The sequence below is a fragment of the Ictidomys tridecemlineatus genome, chromosome 8 (genome assembly GCF_052094955.1).
Source record: "Ictidomys tridecemlineatus isolate mIctTri1 chromosome 8, mIctTri1.hap1, whole genome shotgun sequence".
Taxonomy (NCBI): Eukaryota; Metazoa; Chordata; class Mammalia; order Rodentia; family Sciuridae; genus Ictidomys; species Ictidomys tridecemlineatus.
Window position 1 is genome coordinate 5,641,750 of NC_135484.1, and position 20,424 is coordinate 5,662,173.

The 20,424-nt window shown below is 38.2% G+C and overlaps 1 protein-coding gene across 8 annotated transcripts in view; it reads left to right on the forward strand.

Annotated features, from left to right (window-relative positions):
• Nucleotides 1-20,424, forward strand: part of Prkn (parkin RBR E3 ubiquitin protein ligase) — a 1,217,693-nt gene that overhangs the window by 43,238 nt on the left and 1,154,031 nt on the right. Inside the window, exon 1 of one of the 8 annotated variants that reach the window (XM_078018775.1) lies at nucleotides 18,546-18,570. The exons of the other annotated variants lie outside the window; for them this stretch is intronic. Within the exon in view, the coding sequence (XP_077874901.1) occupies nucleotide 18,570 (1 nt within the window). The 5' untranslated portion in view covers nucleotides 18,546-18,569. Of the gene's footprint in view, nucleotides 1-18,545; nucleotides 18,571-20,424 lie in introns of those variants that run through there. 8 annotated transcript variants of the gene reach the window in all.

Below are 20,424 nucleotides of genomic sequence, written 5' to 3' on the forward strand. Positions count from 1 at the left end.
AATTTTTAAAATAAGTAAGTATATAGTAAAAAAAGTATAAAGTTTTATGAATGTAAGACATGGAGTCTATTAAATTATCACTACAATCCAGACACAACGTAGTAACATCACCCTAAAAGACTCCCCTGCTATTCCTTTATAGTCACACTTTCTACTGTTCCCTAGCACCTACAACCACTATGTTCTCTGCCATCACAGTTTGTCTTTTACGAAATGCCATATAAATGGAATCCAACAGGATGCAGGTTTTTGAAACTAGATTAGTTCTCTTAGCACAAAGTCTCTGAAATTCATTTAAGTTGTTGCACATATCAATAGTTCCTTCTTTTGTATTGTTGAGTAGAATTATTTTGTAGATATTTATCACGAGAATCATCATTTTTAAAGCTTCATGGATCAGGGGAAAAATAGGGAGTGTAACCAGGGAGCATCACTCACACCTCAGTTTTTACTTTCTTGGTGTTGACACTGGAACAAAGCATTTACTGTTTTGAGAAAAAATGATAGAATCAAATAAATATTGGCCAACATTTCTTAAAACTGTCTTCAAGAATAGTTGAGGCATCAATGCCTGTAACTTCATTAAGAGGCATGGTTATTTACCTCTGTCAGGCAAGACAGGCTTTTGAAAAATGTTCTGTTTAAAAGTCATAGATATAAACATAAAATGTAAAACTATAAATCTTCTAGATGAGAACATACACGATCTTACTTACCTTGAAGTAGGCAAACATTTCTTAGATACACCACCAAAAGCCGCCTTATCTATAAAAGAAAAAAAATAATGAACTGTACTTTTCCAACATTAAGAACTTCTGGTCTTCAAAACACGTTGTTAGGATTCAGGCAAGACTGCAAGGAACATACTTGCAAATCAAATCTGATAAAAGGAGTTATATGTAGAATATGTAAAAATCTCTCAGAACTCAACGAATAATAAAAAGAACAATAAAGCACAGATAATAATGTAAGCAACTGCTTCCCAAAGGTGCCATACAGATGGCAAATATGCACACGGGAAGATGCTCAATGTGAATCCTTAGGGAAGGCAGATGAGAGCCACAAGGGAATGCTTCTGTGCCCTATGAGAATGTCTAAAATAGAAAACTCTGTTCAGGTCAAGTCTTGAGGAGGATGGAGAGCAACTGGAAATTTCGTAAGTCACAGATGGGAATGGAAAATTATAATAGCCCTTTGGGAAAAATAATCTGGCAGTTCTTAAGGAACAAACATATAGCTGCCATGTGACCTAGCCATTCTAGACACTCACCCAAGAACGCATTGCCCACACAAAGACTCATGTACAAATGTCCACAGCAGCTTTATTTGTAACATGCAGAAGCTGAAAATACACTGAATACCTATCAGCCAATGAATGACTAACAAAATAGAAATGCATCCATACAATAGAATGCCATTCAACAATAAAAGCAGTAAACTGTTGCTGCATGCAACACATGAGTGATTTCCAGATTCATGACATGGAAGAAAAGAAACCAGACAAAATGTATGAACTGTGTTACTGTGCTTGTATGAATTCCAGAAAATGCAAACTAATCTGTAGTTTTCATGGGCAGGTAGAAGGTAGGAGGACCTCTAGGAGAGGCCAGAGGAAAGGATTTCCAAGGCAGGAGGGAACCTCTGTGGTGATATCTAAGGATTCATTAACTAGATGCTAGTAACGCTTTCATGGGTGTCTACATTTATCCCAACAGGACAAACTGTACGTGTTAAATAAGGGCAGCTTATTAAATGTCAGTTTTGCCTCAATAATTTTTTTTAAATACAGTCCTTTTAATCTGTTTACCTAGGTTAGCACTTTTTCAAACATAGTTTACTGTCTAGTCAACAAAAACCCTTTAATTGATGAAGGTTCAAATGTGAGTCTGCTGGACAATTGCATTTCACACTGGCAGTTGACAGACTGGCTCTGGCATCAGTCAGTCACCCAAGGATAAGTAAGTTCACCTCTGACAGAGTTCCAGACGTGTATGATTGAGAGAACAAAATCTGAAATTCAGAAATAAAAAATAGCAGTTGGCAAATATTTTCTCCCAGTTATACAAAGATATCAAGAGTCCTCCAAATCTACCATTTCAAAAATGCTATCTTTGATGACAGTTTCGGGTGCAAAGTGTGTTTTTTTTCTTCACAGTGCTTTTCACAGAATGAGCCCTGGTAGACACCAAGGCTGGGAGGCCCTGTGAACCAGTTCCAGCAGGTGAAGCTTTGTGCTGGTGGTGATGTAGTTTCATTCCAAAGGTGTAAAGCGAAGTCTCCATCTCTAGCTGGCTGCTTGTGTCCTTGGACTGCCCTTCCCTTAGATGTTTCCACCTGTCATCTTACCTTCCTTGATGTTCCTTCACCTGGCTGCTGCTCATTCTGCTTGATCTCTTCAGCCTTGTGAGCAGATCATGGGGTTGTGAGGCTTTTGAAGATAGGGCTGGGGCTTTGGTTAACCACGTTGTTAACGTAAGTCTGAATAAGTGCTAAATCTATGAAGTACATACAGCCTGGAAGAACTGGGGGGTGTCTTCTGCATGTAGTCAACCACGATGATAACTGCAGTGATGTTTGCCATACATTGCACTCTGGATTCTGAGCACAGTGCAGTTAGTGTTATGTGTGGACTGGCTGGCGTTGATCTCAGAACACTGTGGTGATGCTATCCCCAAGTGCTTCATTCTTCAGGTGAGGAAAATGAGGCCCGGAGTGAAGCACCTATGTACCCAGAGTACATAGGTGCTAACTACTGGGAAGTCAGGCTTATCCAGTATTTTTTCTAGCCCTTTCTACTGCATTTGGTGATTCATAGCTAATTTTTCACAATATGTTTGCAGATGTGTTAGGTGCTATTGAGAGACAAATAACATATCTTTGACTCACAATCTAGTTACCAGTAACTTTGGCCTTGCTTGAAGCTCATAATGTATACATTTCCTTTCTCTTCCTCTGTGGACTATGAGAATACTCCTCCAAATAACAGGATTGCAGTTTCTCATCTGCCCATCCACTCGGCCTGGATTCTTAGCACTTCTTTTGGGAATTTCAGAGCCTACATTTTTGACCTGCCACAATCCTGGCCAGACATTTCTGCTGCTGCGTTCTGATTTATTATGCCATTTCTCTGAACTGACAACTCAGAAATCTTAAACTTGGCAAGCTCACTCTCTGACAATATAGTTTTATTTTTTTCACCTCCACTGTTTCTTTTTTTCCTCGTAAGTCAGATATGAAAACACCAAGACATCTGTTTTTAAGCACTGTGCCTATTACCATTATAGTTAAATAATCCTCCCTGGCATTTCACTTGCTAAAGGCAGATGTGGCCGGTGGTTTCATCTTTGATCCTTCCACTGTTAAACATTCCTAAGAATCCTCAGCTTTGTTGTGACCAGAATGCCTTTTTGTGTTTCTGTCACTGAAGCCTTTCTCTGTATGTATGATAAGCCCAGATCGCTTCTATCGTCCCAATCCACCTCCAGAGAAATACCTTCCTCCTTAGGTTGTTTCTGAAGTTATCTCTTTCTTCGTGGATTTGAAATTGCAAAATTTCAGATTTACCATAATTACATATACTTGTGTCTATTTCTGAACTTTCTAACCCAGTAATTTTTCTGTGTATGGGGCAGTTTTACATTATGGTGCTTTTATGATGCAGTTAAACATCTGCTAGGTCAGCTCTCCCTTCATGGTTACTTTTGAAGATGGTTATTCTCTGATCTATTTTAGATGACTTCAGAAAAATTTTATTAGACTTCCCCAAATTATATGACAGGGTTTATTAGAATTGCATTGAATCTACAGATTAATTAGAATTGATGATTTTCAACAAATTTTGGTTCCCATCAGACACACAGTATCTTTAAATGTACTAGTTTTGTTTTTGTCTGTCCTTTCACTAGTTCTCTTCAGATAGGCCTGCATAGAGATCACTACAGGTGTTTTTATTTTATTGCTCATGTAAGTGGCATTGCTTTGGTTTCCTTTGACCTTCAAAGCTCTCTCCTTGTGATATCACCCAGCCCTGTGAACTCAGCGCCACCTCTGTGCAGATTACTTCCTGAGCCACAGATGAATTGCCACACCCTATTCTCCCTTTTTTGTTGAACACCATCACCCCTTGTTTGCCAGAGCTGCCCCAAATTCATTGTACCTACAGGTGAACCATCTTTCTCTGCCACTCCAACCCCCCCCCCCCCCGCCTTCTTAATTTTTTCACTGTCCTACCTATGAGGCCAAAACCCGGGACATCATCTTGGGCAGACTGGTCTGCTCCTTACACAATGTTTGTTGTATGTCTTTCCTTCTTCCCAGCCTCACTGTCAGTATTATATATTACCTGGATTACTAGCATTTCAGCCTCTAGTCTCTTGCTACTCTCTGAACCCCGTCTGTCTGTGATGATAATTCTAGTGCCTAAAATATTGATGGCATTGTCACTTCAGCCTGCCTCTCCTTTGCTCACCTGATAAGGTCCAGAAGCATCCATTGCTCCTGTTTTGGCCCCAACAGAATGTTATGTTCTTGTGTGCTCCCACACCTCAGCTTCCTCGAGCTCCAGCCTGAGGGTCACTCTCTAATACCATGTCCCTAGCTGGATGCACTCTGCTCTTTCATATCCCTGTTCCCGTGTCACTTGTATTGTGATTCCTTTTTGTCCTGCATCTCTGCCCCTCAACAATTCACCATTTCCTCCTCTTCAAGGAACACTGTACACCTCTCCTATGGGATGTGTCACTCGAGTCACTGTTTCACGTTGGAACTTGAGTGTCTTTCATTTTCATGTGAGGCTTCAGTTAACTGAGTTTGAACCTATGAAATTAATATAGCCTGGAAGAATTGAGCAGTATCTTTGCAGACAGTTAAAACTATAAAGATAAATATAACAATAGTATTTCCTACATTGAGCTCTAATGTGTCCTGACACCATGTGATTAGCACTGTGTGGATTTGTGCCAGTCTCCAAGCCCTGAGAGGAATGCTGCCATGAGAATTCTGTTTTTTGGGTAAGGAAAACGAGACCCAGAATGCCACTGATTTCTCCAGAGTCCCCAGTGCTAACAACAGAAGTCAAGTTCGAACCCTGCTGGCTGGGTAGGAGTGTCAGCTTCAACCACTGTCTGACTTCCTGGCAGTTCTGCAGTTGCGCCATAACCTTGCTGACCAGAAGCTCAAACCCATGATTGAAACTTGATATAAGCGTAGGTTCCTGATTCTGTTGTCTTAAGCTTTCTCTGTAAAGTTTGGATGTCTATTTATTCTTTTCTGAATTTTTGTTAAGAAAGAGTGAGGAGTGAGCCAATAATGCTAGTGATGTTCCCAAGATGAAATGCTGAATTTCACACTATCTGCAATCTATTACATCAGGTCCCAATCTTTCTGCCTGACTTTCTGGGGCTCCCAACACCTGGGCCCACTCTACTTCTGTACTTGACTTACAGATACCAGTGCCCCTCGCACTAGGCCTGAAGCCCACCAGGCCCCTCCCGAGCCTCACAGTGTTGCTCTCCTGTCTCCTGTGTCTGCCCTGATGGCTGGCTTCCTCTCTCCATCACCAAACTTGCCTGTCTTATAGACAGTGCCCCCATGATTTTCTGACTGATTTACATAATTCTTCAACCATACAGGTTAACATTGGCTTGTTTTCAAAATTCCATAAACAGTATGTATAAATAATATATACCTATGTTTCTATATTTATGTATTTATGGAGATAGATAAAATATGTATTATTCTCCACCAGGGATAAGTATACAACAGATAGTAAATATCCTAGTATGACTGATAAATTTTGTGATTTGAACATTTTAATTACTGCACAAAGGTTTCAAAAGTATTTGATTTTTCTCTTTAAGGAATAATATATGACCCTGAGGGATTTTAGTTTTCTGTATATTCTCAGCACAAGGACTTCAACTCTTCTTTAGTATGTCTATAAGTATTTTTTCTTCAACAAGCAATAGAGTAGAAAGAATGTCAGAAGTGGATTTTTGTGCTGTTAATCCCATTAACTTGTTTTCTGGTGTTAGCTATATGGCTTATCTCCTTCAGGTATAAACAGATAGGATTATACTAGAGTATTCCTAAGATTCTCTTGCTCCAAAAGGCCCTTACAAATGAATTCCAGAGTATGTCTAGCATCTTGTATCAGGCAATGTTGACACCATCTACTATTTGGGCATAATTAAAATAGAACTTTAACTTTTAAGTCTTATTTGGTTTATAGATTAATATTCTTATGAGTCAGATAGTGTAAAAACTGTCTACATATAGATTGTAGCTGCAAAATATTATGATCCAGCTAGCTGCTTCAGAGATTGGCAATTTTCTGAAGTTCTGTAGGAAAAAAATGTTAACTATGGTGCGATCTCATATTTTCCCCCTTAGCTTTCATAATCTTGAAAAGTAACTCTTCTCGTTTCCCCCCTAACACCCACATTGTTGAAGCTGAAAGCTGTGGTGGAGGTCAGGACTTGGTTCTAATTCAGGGCCCAGCATTCTGTCTGGCTGAGGTACAGGACCTTGACCCCTCTGTGTGGCTTTGCTGAAGTATTTGTCCCCTGTGAAAGCCAATACGGTCAGCAGCACCAGCATAGATAAAGAGCTGCGTAAGGTTGTATTTTAGTGGCAAGGCTGTTTTGTGGTCATGTTCTGCAGGCAGACTGGAGGTGACAGTATTATTTACTTTTGTTGCTCGGGGTCCAAAGAGAGAATAAATTGCTATTGATTTTTGAGACATTCCAGTGAAGGGTCTGAATGCCTTCAGAAGAGCTGGGTGGCAGGACAGCCAGTGCTGGCTCGGAGACTGCCTGTTAAAATGAAAATTCATTTTCTTGTTATTGTCATAAAGATTTTTTTCATTCTTAGAGCCAGTTACAAGAAGATGTGGCTGTGGGGGAGTGTTGCTATTATGAATGTTTTCTGTCCCCTGAGAGAGTGGAATTCAGCACCTTTCACAGCGTTTTGAAATTGACAAATAGAGTTGTGTGTGTACTTGCATACATGTAATCACCTGGACTTAAAAGTGATGTTTAATTCTGTTAGTATATTATGTGCTCTCCCAGGACACTTCTAGGTTTTTCAAATGTTTGGCCTCACGAAGGAAGGAAGTTTGAATTTTGTCTTATTTTGTTTTAACTTGCGAGTGTGTTTTAAAATGATGCATTTGCTTTCCTTGATGATTTCTTAATTTGCACTCCTCCCCACCCCCATAGCCCCCAGCCAGATTATTCTTCCTGTAGTATTGAGGATCCTACTTTGTGTGCCACCCGAGGGGCCATACCAAAGGAATGACTGAAGGTTGGCTCATGCATTACCCATCAGTCATTTTTCTTTAATCAATAATGCACTTCTAATTTAGTAGTCTAGGATGACTCATAGTTTCAAACATTTGTTTTGGCAAATGAAAATTGTTGTGATCCAGAAATTCACTGTTTTGCATAAAAGTACCAGCTCAGTGGAAGGCTTGTTCTGTCATAGAATGGGAAAGAGCATGAGAATGAGGTGATGGCCCTGAATTAGGAAGTACTATTTAAGAGAACATAGAAACTTAGGCAATGATAAAGAGTTAAATCTGAATTTCTTTTTTTCCCCTTGTCGATGGAACTCTATTTATTTATTTATTTATATGTGGTGCTGAGAGCAACATTTTATAATGTCTTTATGCCAAAAACAAATTTGGGTTTAAATATTTTCCCATAAATACCTTGTACACACTCCAATTTAAAAATCAGGTCAGGGTTTAAAAATAGAAAAGTCATTTTTAGGCTAAGTTGGTAATTATATTAGAGCACCATAGTACATCAGTAAAATAATATAACGGGATTTCCTGGTGCTATGAGCTACCTGGTATCTATAACCTGCACATTTAACAATAATCACCCGTGTAATGTTGCTCCATGAACAACAGAGTTCGCCTACTAACCATTCGTTAACTTAGTGCCTCACACATGCTAGGCAAGTGCTCTACCACTGAGCTACCCCAGCCTCTAAATCTGAATTTCTTAAAGTTTAGATTATCTGTCAGAATTCCAAATGCATAGTCTCCATAAAAACCTTACACTTTAAAGTAGGGGCATTTTGGACCCTAGAAGACACAACTTTAAATGTTTTTGACTGTGCTGTGTCTATACAATAATTTTATATTTCAATGGATTACCAGTCATCTAGTCAGATATGTACACACTTAAAATATGTTTATTAGAAGTGGGCAGATACCTACACATTTTTGGTTTCACAAGTAGAAATCTCAAGCTTCTAAGTTAAGGACAGGACTGGCATTGTCACCTTTCTCTGTGGCAAGGGTGTTCTAGTAGGGAAAAGCATAGATTTAAGCGTTCAGAGCCTGGGTTTCAAAACCCAGTTCTCCCAGTTCCTAACTGAGCATTTAAGCAAATGTTTTACCTTGGTAGACCTTGGGATATCAGGTTCTGCGAAGCAGGAAACTACATCTGTCCTAAAATGAAAATAAAGCTGTAATTGCAGGTGAAGGTACTTTTCCCCATCAATTAGCCTAAGATTACCCATTTGAAAAATAAGTATTTTTTCAGTAATAAATACTAACATTTATTGAGTATTTATCATGTGCCAGGGTCTGTCCCAAATACTTCATGTGTATACCAACCCCACAGAGACAGGGGCTGATATCATCCACATCACAGAGATGAAGAAATGGAGGCAAAGGAATGGAAGAATTTGCCTCCTTTTTATCTGTGAAATGAAATAGTAATAACAAGACACTGTGTAACTTAAATTTGGACCACTTTCAGTGATCTTTTTGACAATCATTTTACCGTTCTTATCATAACTCTCTTACCTTAGCACATACTTACTGGTGTTAAATGCATTTTGAAAGCTTAACTGAAAGATTTTAAACATCATTCAGATCTTACACACACTACATGTGAATTACATTCTCTGTGATTTGCCCATTTCAAACTAAAAAAATCCTGCTAGCTCTGCATTCTGATGATATAGCACAAAAAGGAATCTTATTTTTAATGCTGAACTGAGAAAAACAAAATGCTAAGGTAAATCTTTCACATACAGAAATAATTTGTGCCAATAAAAAGAACTGTTAAATTATCACTGTTGAGGCTTAGCCAGCTCTCTGAATTGCTGTGGATAATTGAGGCTTGACAGTTCTTAGTAATATTATCAGGAGTGTCTTTCAGAAGATAATTTCCTTTATTGTCTTTGATTAATTTGTAAGTAATTGGATGGAGTTTAGCAGTAACCTGGTATGTTCACTCTTATTAATATAGGGTTGAATCATGATCCTAAGTACTTTGTGAGCTCATTTTAAAAGGCCATCTCCATTTCAACTTTTAAATCAATGTTTGTTTATAGGGAAAATAGGATTAGTGAATTGGTTGTCCTGAAACTCTGTCCTGTTACACGGGTGATTATTGTTAAGTTTAAATGTGCAGGTTATAGATACCAGGTAGCTCATGGCACCAGGAAACCTCGTTATATTATTCTACTGATGTACTATGGTGCTCTAACATAATTACCAACTTAGCCTAAAAATGACTTTTCTATTTTTAAACCCTGACCTGATTTTTAAATTGGAGTGTGTACAAGGTATTTATGGGAAAATAATTAAACCCAAATTTCTTTTTGACATAAAGACATTATAGAACGTTGCTGCTCCATGTGAACAACACAGTTCACCTACTGAATTTATGTTCTTATTTCCTGTGCTTTTCTCAGCTTCCGGAACATTTCACTCTTAAGTGCTATGTGGAAATGAGAAATTTGTGTGCTGTGACTTGTGTTTTAGAAGTAATGGCAAGAGCATTTGTGTATGCACCAATGTCATTTTTTAAAAACGATGTTATACTTCACATCTGTTACAGCTCCTTTGCAGATTTAATTATTTTCCCCATTTCAGTGGGAAAATCGAGGTTATTTATTCATCGTGTCACTCTTTATGTGCTATTATAATGATTCTTCGACTTTCAAAACTTCCCTCATTCTAATCACAGTAAGAAAAAACCCCTTGACAGAAACAAAGCTGCCCCTTTCCACAGCCAAGTCTCAGGGCTGACCTGGAGTGGCCTGGAGAGGACTGTCTTGCAGGTGCTGGCCGTCATGGCGGGCGGCTGAGCTCGGCCTCATCCTCCCACCCTTTCCTTCAGTCTGGAGCTAGTGCAGACTTTAGGCTTTCATCCTTTCTTTTTATGTGGGGAGACGGAAGCCTTCGCCATTCCTACGTGCCTCTTTACTGCCCTCGTGTTCTCTTTTTCCTGGATGTGCACAATTCTGTCTACCAGGAAGCTCCAAACCAGTCATAGTACTTTTAAAAATTCTGTAAAAGAGCATTTTAAAACAGTTAAAGGTGTTCTTATTTTTGCGGCCATTGCCTGGGGACATGGTGCAAGCTGGCACTGGCTGAACAGAGAAACGGTGGTGGTGGGCCTGCCACTGGGGGGATTTCCAGTGATCTCTGCCTGGGGCCTTGCTGGTTGAGTGAAGCCTCTCCTGTCCGTGCTCATCCTCACACGAGGTGCTCAGGCTCCCACCTTCTCACTTAGAGAAGCACAAAGGTCCCTATGCATTGGCAGTAGCCTTTTTCTGACACACTTTTCTCTCTTGTGAAAGGGGACAGTAACAGTGCCATCTCACAGGATATCATGAGGACTGGAAGAACCAGTATGTGCAACATTTTGAGCAATTCTGGATGAAAAACTTTTTACTAAAAATTAGACAACAGGAACATAGGACCACCGGCTGCCAGTTGTACAGCTATACTGTAGGATGGAGGCACTCTTGGAAACGGCTGGGTGCTGGCTTCCACTCTGCTTCCTGCTCCTCCTAGTGCAAAATGCTTCTCCCCTCTTTTATCCCAAGGGCCCTGGTACCCTCAGTCCTTCCCTGTCAGCCTGTTCATCTGTCTGCCCCTCTCTTCCTCAACACCAGCCTTTGGAACAGAAAATCTCTGTAACTGTGCATTGAAATCTTTCCTGCCTCACATTCAACTAATTGTTCTCTGTGTCTTTGTTTCTGCTTTTTAAAAAAAAAAAATGTATGAGGGACTAGAAAATATATCAAATATGTTGAAAGGCATAGATTATTACCTGAGTCAGAGTTCTTCCTATTTACTAACATACTATGTCTGCTGAATATAAATTTCCAGGATATAGGACACTTCATGTGTCAGAGAGAAGAGCCCAGAATCATGTTTATTATTGCTAGGGAAGAAACTACTGTGTTCAGGGTTCTCTATCCTGCCTAGATCACACCCCTGCTGGATCTCCCAAACCAATCCACACTAACTTTAACACCTGTGGAAACTCTAGTTCTGGCACCTGTTTAATTTCTAATTATTACTTTATCATTCTGCTTCAACCTGATTTTATTCTCTTCAGCTTCTAGCTCTGCTTACTCATTGGAACTTTTATAGAAATGATGTTAGAAACTTGTTCTTTAGGCTCCTGACTCAAGTTGAGAAACTGAAATGGGGTGGGGGCCATTGCTCCCTGAACCCTGGTATTTCTCGGTTGAATGTTCTGTCACAGCACCCAGAATTCTTAGAGTCATAAATATCATCTCTTCAATTTTGGAAGTCAAAAACTTTGAGAACTCAATCCAGGAACCCTCATATACAAACTGAATAAAGGAATGGATTAAATGGATTAAATTGGCAAGCCCATAGATTGGCTTGACCATTTTGAAAACCAGAGCATGGTGATTACCATCATTCATCCCATCCATCTACTTGACAAACTTTTCTGAGTGTTTACGAGGCACTGAATCTGGAGAGGTAACAGTGGTTCAAGGATGAAAGAGAGAACTTTTCCATCAGAATCCTCCCACTCAAGCAGAATGAAGTGCAAAATGAGCAGTCTCAGAAGCTATGGAGTCATTGAGAAGTAAACAATTAAGGACTAGTTCCTGTTTCCAAGATGGAAACGGAGAACACATAGAGGAAATTGCCTGCAGGGTACTGATAGAATTCAGAAGTATAGAGCAGCATGGAGGAGAGAAGAGCTGTGGCTTCCTGCATGCCTCATGCTTCAGAAGGGCTGATGCAGTCATGGGGCAAAGCCAGCTGACTGATTTAAGTGAGAGGTATGATGCTTAGTTTTATTTCTAAGCACTGGCAGAGCAGAGGAGGGAACATATGCTCTTAAGCTTAAAAACATGAAGGTGATTTCTTTATAATAAAATAATTATAGTGTAAATTTAAAAAAATTTTTGACTTTATTGTTTGGAGGGAAACAATTTTGTACTGTGTTGTGGGAGAAATTTGTGTTCTTTGAACATCCTAATGGTGTGAACAGGAAAAATGTATGAGATGGTTAAAATAGAAGGATTACCATAAAGTATATTGCATTTTGTGCACCATGAATAAATTTCACAGGATTTTTAATACCATGTTTGATGTTTCATAATGATAAATTAATTTTATATAGACACCTTATTTTTCTTTGCAGATAAAAGTCGCATAATCCAAGCAGATGTAATGTATTTTGGTATTCTCGTTTTATCTGGTAAACTTTTCATGGTTTTGCTATTTTGTGAAAGCATATTACTTTTCATTTTCCATGATGAGAATATAATAATGTAATGTTTTATGAAATGTACTTCTGGGAAGTGTGTAATACAGCAGAGGGAGTTTGGTTTTATATTTTTCTGATGTAGAACTTCAGAAATAGAATAATTTCTTTTTGGTACCTAATGGGTTAATGATTCATGGCACAGAAGCCCATTTTTATGTTAAAGTAAAATTACTTTGAAAAATATGCCTTAATTGAAACCCTATTTAATGGTAAAATTGTTATTGATTATGATCAAAATGCCCAAGACAGTGATGAATTCATCAATTTCTGTTTCAGGGGTGTTATTAATCTTTTAGTGGGAGCTGGAGAACGTGAACAAGATGAACATTTTCAAATTATACTGGCACATTACTTATTATGTGTAACTTTCTTAATCTGTATACTGTGTAGGAATGGAAATGGCTTTTAAGAAGCAATGGAGAAAAGTAGCTCACACTATTATGTATGCCACAAATCTAGCTGGAATGAAACTTGTTCTAAGAGAAACTTAAAAATGTGAAGCTATAACTTGACTGAATGATGCATTTGAGTTAAAGGAAGAAAGACAAATTGCGTAATTATTAAGTATGACCACAAAGGAATTCTATGTACAATCATAGAACTCACAAAACTAAGGAAAGTATTATGATATTTAACCTTCCCACCATGTTATCAAGGTGAGAAAGACTGTAATGTTTAATTCACAAAAAGTTCTACTTTTAAAGCCCTCAAGCAACTATCACCCATGAAACTTAAAGAGTTTTCAAAATTGCATACATAGCTTGATTCTTTCCAACCTCTGTGTGTATGTTCATAGAATATACTATTTCCTCTTTTTCCCACAAAAGAAATGTCATAAGACTGTTAAAATACATGTACCTATTTAAAAGTCCTTCCTAAAGATCCTTTCAGTACAGCTTGTCATGAGTCATACTTGTAACAAGTGGCTTCTATGGTACTGTTGTTGTAAGAGAATGGGATGTGTAGATGGTTGATGTTCAGATTATAAGGTTTCCATTCATACTCAGGTCGTTGATCTTGCCATAGATTGTCTTGCTATGAGCACCACCTAGAATGTTCATTTTGCTTTCTTTTGAGTAAATAGTTTCTCCCTGTCATCTGGTTTTTCATAAGCATTTTGTTAAGTATGTCTTTGTACAAAAAGCCCGAGAGAAGTTAAACTGATAGAACCCTTGCCCACCAAAAACTAATTTCAGATCATTGTAAAAAAAAATGTTTGTAAATAAATAACCAGGGAACCAAAGCAACACAGAGTGATTTTAAGGGCATGTGGTTAAATTAGCATCATGATCATCAGATTACAATTACAGGGTTTGATTTTGTCATGAATAGCAATATGCTGCACCCCTTGTTGTAATGTCCTCAAAATCTCTGAATTGTTCCTATCATCTGTTATAGTATTATATTTTTATGAATTCTAAAATGCCTGCACCCTCTTTTTCCTATGATCCAGATAGGTATAAAACACAAATATTTTAAGTTTTGAATTGCAAAAACAAAGCCTCCATATGATAATGTTCCCCAATAATTTGGTGTTTGGTTTGGGCCCAGAACCCATTACTACATTCCAACACCAGATTGTACTGAATGGTAGTAGTAAAGCAGCTTGACAAGTGGCCCCATCTGCCTGGCCTCTGAAGGGTCTCCCACTTGTTTTTGGTATAGGTTTCTTTGAGATGGATTTATTACAGGTGTTTTCTTTCAGCCATTTTTACTGAGTGTAATTTGTTTAACTATCTTGGAGAATGTGGCATAAACAGGGCTTAAAAAAAATGAACCCAAATAGCCTGAGTACTTTTTCCATCTTACTTGTCTAAACTAACTCACAAAGAGCTCTTGGACACAGTTATACTGTCACCACCATGGTGTTCAATAAGAAGGATGATGTTACTTATTGTAAGTTAATGTTGGGCACATTTACTGATCCAGAGGACCTCCATACCCCCTCCTCCCAACCAATGTGCACACATAGCATTTCCAATTTCCAATGGCTCTGCTGTTTTGCTCCATATTTGGGTGACTGAGGCAGAGTCCTCTGATGACTAACTTGTCATTTATTGGACCTGACTTTAGCAAATTTTTCCAAATCCTTATTGAAAAATTTTCCCTTAAATTTTTGTTTCCTGGGCTGGGAGCATAGCACATGCAAAGGCCTGGGTTTTAATCCCAGCACCTTAAAAAGAAGTAAAACAGCCCATGTTCATACAGAACTTCTGATTTCAGGCCCAGTGTTGGGAAATGAGGTAATCATAAATATGACTATGACTAGTCCTGTTTGGAGTAAGGGCTGTCTGATAATATATATATATATATATATATATATATATATATATATATATATATATATATATATATTATCAAGGACTGAACTCTGTTATCTGACTGGAATAATCTTTATGTTTAATATATGAAAGAAAACTATTAGGCTTTGGGATTTTAGTGAAAAAATTCACATTTTTAAGTTTTACCTTCATGCTGTGTTTATTGCTTAGTATTGATATTAAGCAAAATTACCATGTTTATCTCCCTGTCCTGGCAAAATACATGATTTTGGGTACTGAAGGAAAAAATTCAAGCAAAATCATATGCATATGTTTCAATATACATTAGCATAAATATATTTGGTTTCCTGTTGTTATGCTCCTTATTGTTATTGTTGTCTGCTCCAGAGAAATTTGAGATGTGAACAACTCTGACAAAAATGTTACTACAGTCTTATGTTAATATGAAATCATTTCAAGAGTTAAATTTTTTGAAAAGCAATTCAAAGTTCATGATCTCATAACAAGCATAATCCATGTTGAGTGCACACACTGTATGTCCCCATGTGCATCTCATTATACTTCCACTGTAAGTACCACATGTGCTTCAAGCAGCCTGAGTTAGACTTGCTGTGAGAATCATGACTTTGACCTTCTCTATCAGTATTGTAAATTCTCAATCCAAACATTGTAGTAATATTGTCATTGGATTTATTATTTGATCCTAATAGTTCAACAGATAACTAGAACAACTTTTAAAGAAAAATAGATAAAAATAAAATTTCCTTGGAATAGCCACACTAGAAGAGGGTGAGTGAGTAGACATCTTAATGCAGGCCTGCACAGGGAAGCCTTCATAGAGCTCTCTGCGCCTCCTTCCTGATCCCTCCCAGGTCTTACCAGGTGGCCTGGGGACACTTGTGGGAACATCTTCAGAACCAGGAACATCACCCCAAGTCTCCATCATCATGTGGTCCAGACTCCTCACACCACATCTAGACACAAGTCCAATTCTGCTGCTTACTGCTGTTTGGACGGAACTCTCCATCTGGACTCTAGTGTTCTATTCGGTGATTTCCTTGCCTGCTCAGCCCTGGCTTCACCCATGGCTGATCCCTCTGCTGCTTTGATGATAGTGGCTCCACAAAATAACTCTATATTTTTAACAGTGATCAGTTCAAGTAAAAAAATTAAGTGAATGAATGTGCCGCAAATATATATATATATATATATATATATGTATTAAAATAGTTAAGAACTCCTAGCATATTTATATAACGATATTTAAATTCCCCATTGAACTCAATTGTAAATACTGATTGGAAAAAATAAAAGCTTTATATTTTCTAATGTTGTGGAGTGTATAGAAATATCCTTTAATGCATTAGTTTTTGTTGTGCACAAATCTAGAAAACAGTATATTAAGAGAAAACAGTATCGTCAAATCCTTAGATACCATTGGTGGCTTCAACATTTAGTTTTTGTGATATAGAAGCAGCCTATAAAAGTTTGGATTTTACTCTGTCAACTTAAATGCAAACAATAGAACAGAGAGTGGGCTGCCATTTAAAGTGAGAGAGAAGAGGAAATATTCCAGACCCAGAGTTTGGACGTGGTCATTCCTCCCTGGCCATGTGTTTGGTCTCCTTAGTTCCTGGTCCAGTAGCCTCCACACCCATACAGAAGTCTTTTCCAGGAGACTGGCATCTTGGGTGGCTCTCCCCTGCTACCCTCCCTGATTCTTCTAGAAAACTGTCATGTCAGAATCAGAAAGAGCGTAAATGTGTTCAAGGGTTATTGAATCCTTTTCAGTTTGCAAATTCCTCTTTTAATAGGAAGAAAGCAATGTTGTAATAAAATGTCAAATGATCAAATCAGTTATTTTGTATAAAACACATTTATCGTTAATTAAGCATGTAAACAAGGAGTTGTTGATGGCAAATGCTGGCATTGCTGGAAACTTTTCCTGCCTCACAGGCTGAAAGTGTGCACTGTAGTCCAGACAGGGGTTAACTGTGTAAGCTGAATAATGTATTGGATGGAAGTAGCAATGAAACAATGTTCTTTGTACTCCTTGCTCTCTGGCCAAGAGAGTTTCTTCCTTAGTCCAGGAAGACACCACCAAGAACACAACAGGATTGCTGCATGTTCCACCCTGTGTCCCCAGGGCCACCAGAGGCACCCCAGGGGTGAGGACCCCAATGGGGCCGGGGGTTCTAGTTCAGTACAATCTTACAGATGTAGGTGCTGATCTGAACTTTTGACCTAGACTGGCATTGACTATACTGCCAAATTAAAATACCAGGGTAAAAATAGTATGTGTGCTATTAACTTTATAAGAAATATGTTTGTTCAGAAAAGCCTCTGAAGGATACACACCAGAATGTTGAGTAGCTGCCACTACCTGACATCTCAGGCCTCTATTTTCTTTTATAACAAGAGACTTATAGTACTTGTATTAAAGTTTTAGAATGGACACCTTGTGTTTAGAGGTATAAGATCATTTCAAAGTCTTGTATTTTCCTAGTTCAAGTCTGTCAACAAAGTTACTAATAATGATTGTACTTCACTTGACTTGTAAATTAGTGGTTTTGAACTTGATAGTCTCAGAATGTTTTCAGCATACAGTGCTCTTATGTGTGATCTGTACAAGGAGTAGGCACTTGAATGGGATACAAAGGAAACACTTTCCAAATTTATTAATCAGAGTGCCCTTTGCAATATATGTTTTCTTATTTGCAGAAGACCCTATGCCTTATTAATGAGGGTGAACATATGCAAAATGGTCATGGATCAGACATCTCAGATGGAAAATAGGTGTGAAATTCCAAAAAGTTCCGGAATTTAAATATAATGTCATTCAGAAAGACAGCTGTGAATCAGTGAAAGCTTTCAGAATTAGTACTAATGAAGTAGCAATTGATAGCAGCTGAGCATTAGATGCATTTTAAGGAATTGGGTTCTTTCATTGTCATTTTTATAACTATATAAAAACTTATCCATACCCTTACTTACATAGCAATAGTTATTTATGCAAATATTGCATGCAGTTGTGGATTCAAGTGCTCAATTATCCTAAAGGAGAAGACTAAATTATCCTTGCAAAAGAAACTTGTGTTATATAGAATTTTGATATAGACAATTCCAAAACTCTTGGATGGCATGGTACTGTTTCACTAGATGAAACATTATATACACATTGCCTTGAAAACTTCTAAGAGAATTTTATGTTGGTTAGCTTCCAGTATTTTACAAAATTTAATAATTATTGGAATTATTAAGTGAATATAATGAAACATTTATTGATTAGAAGTTGGTATAATTCACATAACTCTAAGAAACTTTGTTAATATAGATTTAGGGATTTTGACCATACGCATTACTACTGAAGCTAAATTTGTTTGCATATTTATAGTGTTAAATGATCAGAATACCATGTACCCCAAACATCTCTTAAATTAGGAACTAAATATTCCTAATCATTGTTCTGCAAAGGATGTGATAACCTACAACGCACCGTTGCATAGAGTTGTTCATTTCTTCATTTGTTTTTCATCCTAGTTTTCATCTGCCCTTGGTAGGCACAGCTCTGTGTACTGTGGATATGATGTGAACAAGCACGTCCCAGGCAGCCCCTGTCCTCCAGCAGCAGTAACACTGAACCCATGATGCCACAAGGATCTGTAAAGAAGGGTGTGGCGGGAAGGAGTCCCCCTGGAGGAGCCTATAACTGGGCTCAGAAAGTAGGTGATTTGCAAAGCAGAGAGAAGAGGGAACAGCTTGCTGAGGCTGTGTGCTAGGAGGATACTGGATATTTATAGTGTTAAATGATCAGAATACCATGTACCCCAAACATCTGAGTGCTGGGACTGGAGAGCCAAGCAGGAGGAGAGAGTACACCTGAGGTATGGGTGAGGTCCCGTGTTAGAGATGAGGACTGCAGGTTGTTACAGGGGTGGGTCGGGATGGTGGTAGCCTTTAGTCAGATGTGTTCTTCAAAACCAATACTCTGGATGCAGTGAGAAGCAAGGGGGTTAGAGGGGACAGGAAAGAATGATAGAAGGCTCTTGCAGATTTGAATTCATGTTCTGGTGGTAAAGATAGAGCTAATGGAGAGTTTTGATGTTTAGAAGGGCAGTTCAGTCATCTGGCAGGGCACTTCCATCAATCATGTGACAGAGAGGTCCAAGGATAACACTTTTCTTTGTTTTTTAATGGTATAAAGATTCAGATTCAACCCAGGTCTCCTGCAAGCTAAGCACTCTACGAGTGAGCTGCATCCTCAGCCCTTTTTCAATTTTATTTTGATACAGGTTCTTGCAAAGTTGCCCACACTGGTCTTGAACTTTTGATCCTTCTGCCTCAGCCTCTAGAGTAGCTGGGATCATAGGTGTGTACCACCACGCCTAGCAACACCCATATTTTAGCTTAAGTAATTGCATGTGTGATGAGGCCATTTACTGAAATCAGGATTTTGGGGGGAAGACCTGGTTCCAGGTCATAAAATGGCAGGTAACTTCCATCTTGCCTGCCAACTCTATTCAACTGGCAGTGGCTGCCAAGGGCTGCAGATTGAGAAGGAGTTTGAAATTCACAATGGAATATTTCATGATCACCTATTTAATTTAAAAGTATTGAGTGCTTTTGTGTTTCTCTATTTATTGAATTAGTTTTTGCTCTTAAATGAACTCACACATACATAGCTGAAAAGTTGCCACCAAAGTGATGGTTTATTTAACAGCAGTTGATAGTGAACACTATCTATGTGCTGAGTACTCTCCTGTGTACCATTGACTCTGTGCTATTTAACCCTGCAGTGCAGCTCAGAATTTAGAAAAAATAGCTTGCCATTGGGCCCTATACTATCCAAGAAGAATTTGTACAGTGTGGGCCTGACTGGCTTTTTTATAGAGGGATTTTCACACATAAGGTGAATTTCTGGTGCATAAGGACCCTGAGGAGAACATTGTGTCATGCCACTAATATTCTCAATTACTATTAATGAATAATTAAAAGTCAGTTTACATTTCACTCAGCTTAGTTATCTCTCATTTGTGGGTGTATGTGCATTTGTAATTATTGGTTTGCAGCTCATGTTCTGTGTAAATGGATTGTAGCAGAGGCTTGGAGGAGGAAATGCCATATGGGATTACAGTTAATGATGACCCAAGTCTGCCTTGCATTTTCTGCATATCTATCTCACAGCACCAAAGACTTCTAAGTAATTGAATATTTCCTTTCTATGATTGAATTCCGAAGGGCCTTTTTTTGTAATTTCGTTTTTTCTATTATAACCATAAAATTAAAATAATTCTCACAGTGCTGCAACTCACTGCAGTTTCTTTTGAAGAAAACTACATCTGAACAATTGTAAGAGCTAAGAAGAAAAATATTTTTATTTACTTGCTAATTAGTATTAATTTCTATGTACTCTCTTGCTATAAACTTGTAGATCAAGGAGATATGGCTATTTACGTAAGATCTCACAGTTATGCTATGCTGCTAGGAGAAGTTTCTCGAGACAAAACACTCTGCTGTTCACTTTTGAAAATGCTGGAATGCACCATTAAGCAAGATTGCCAAGGATTCTAAGTATT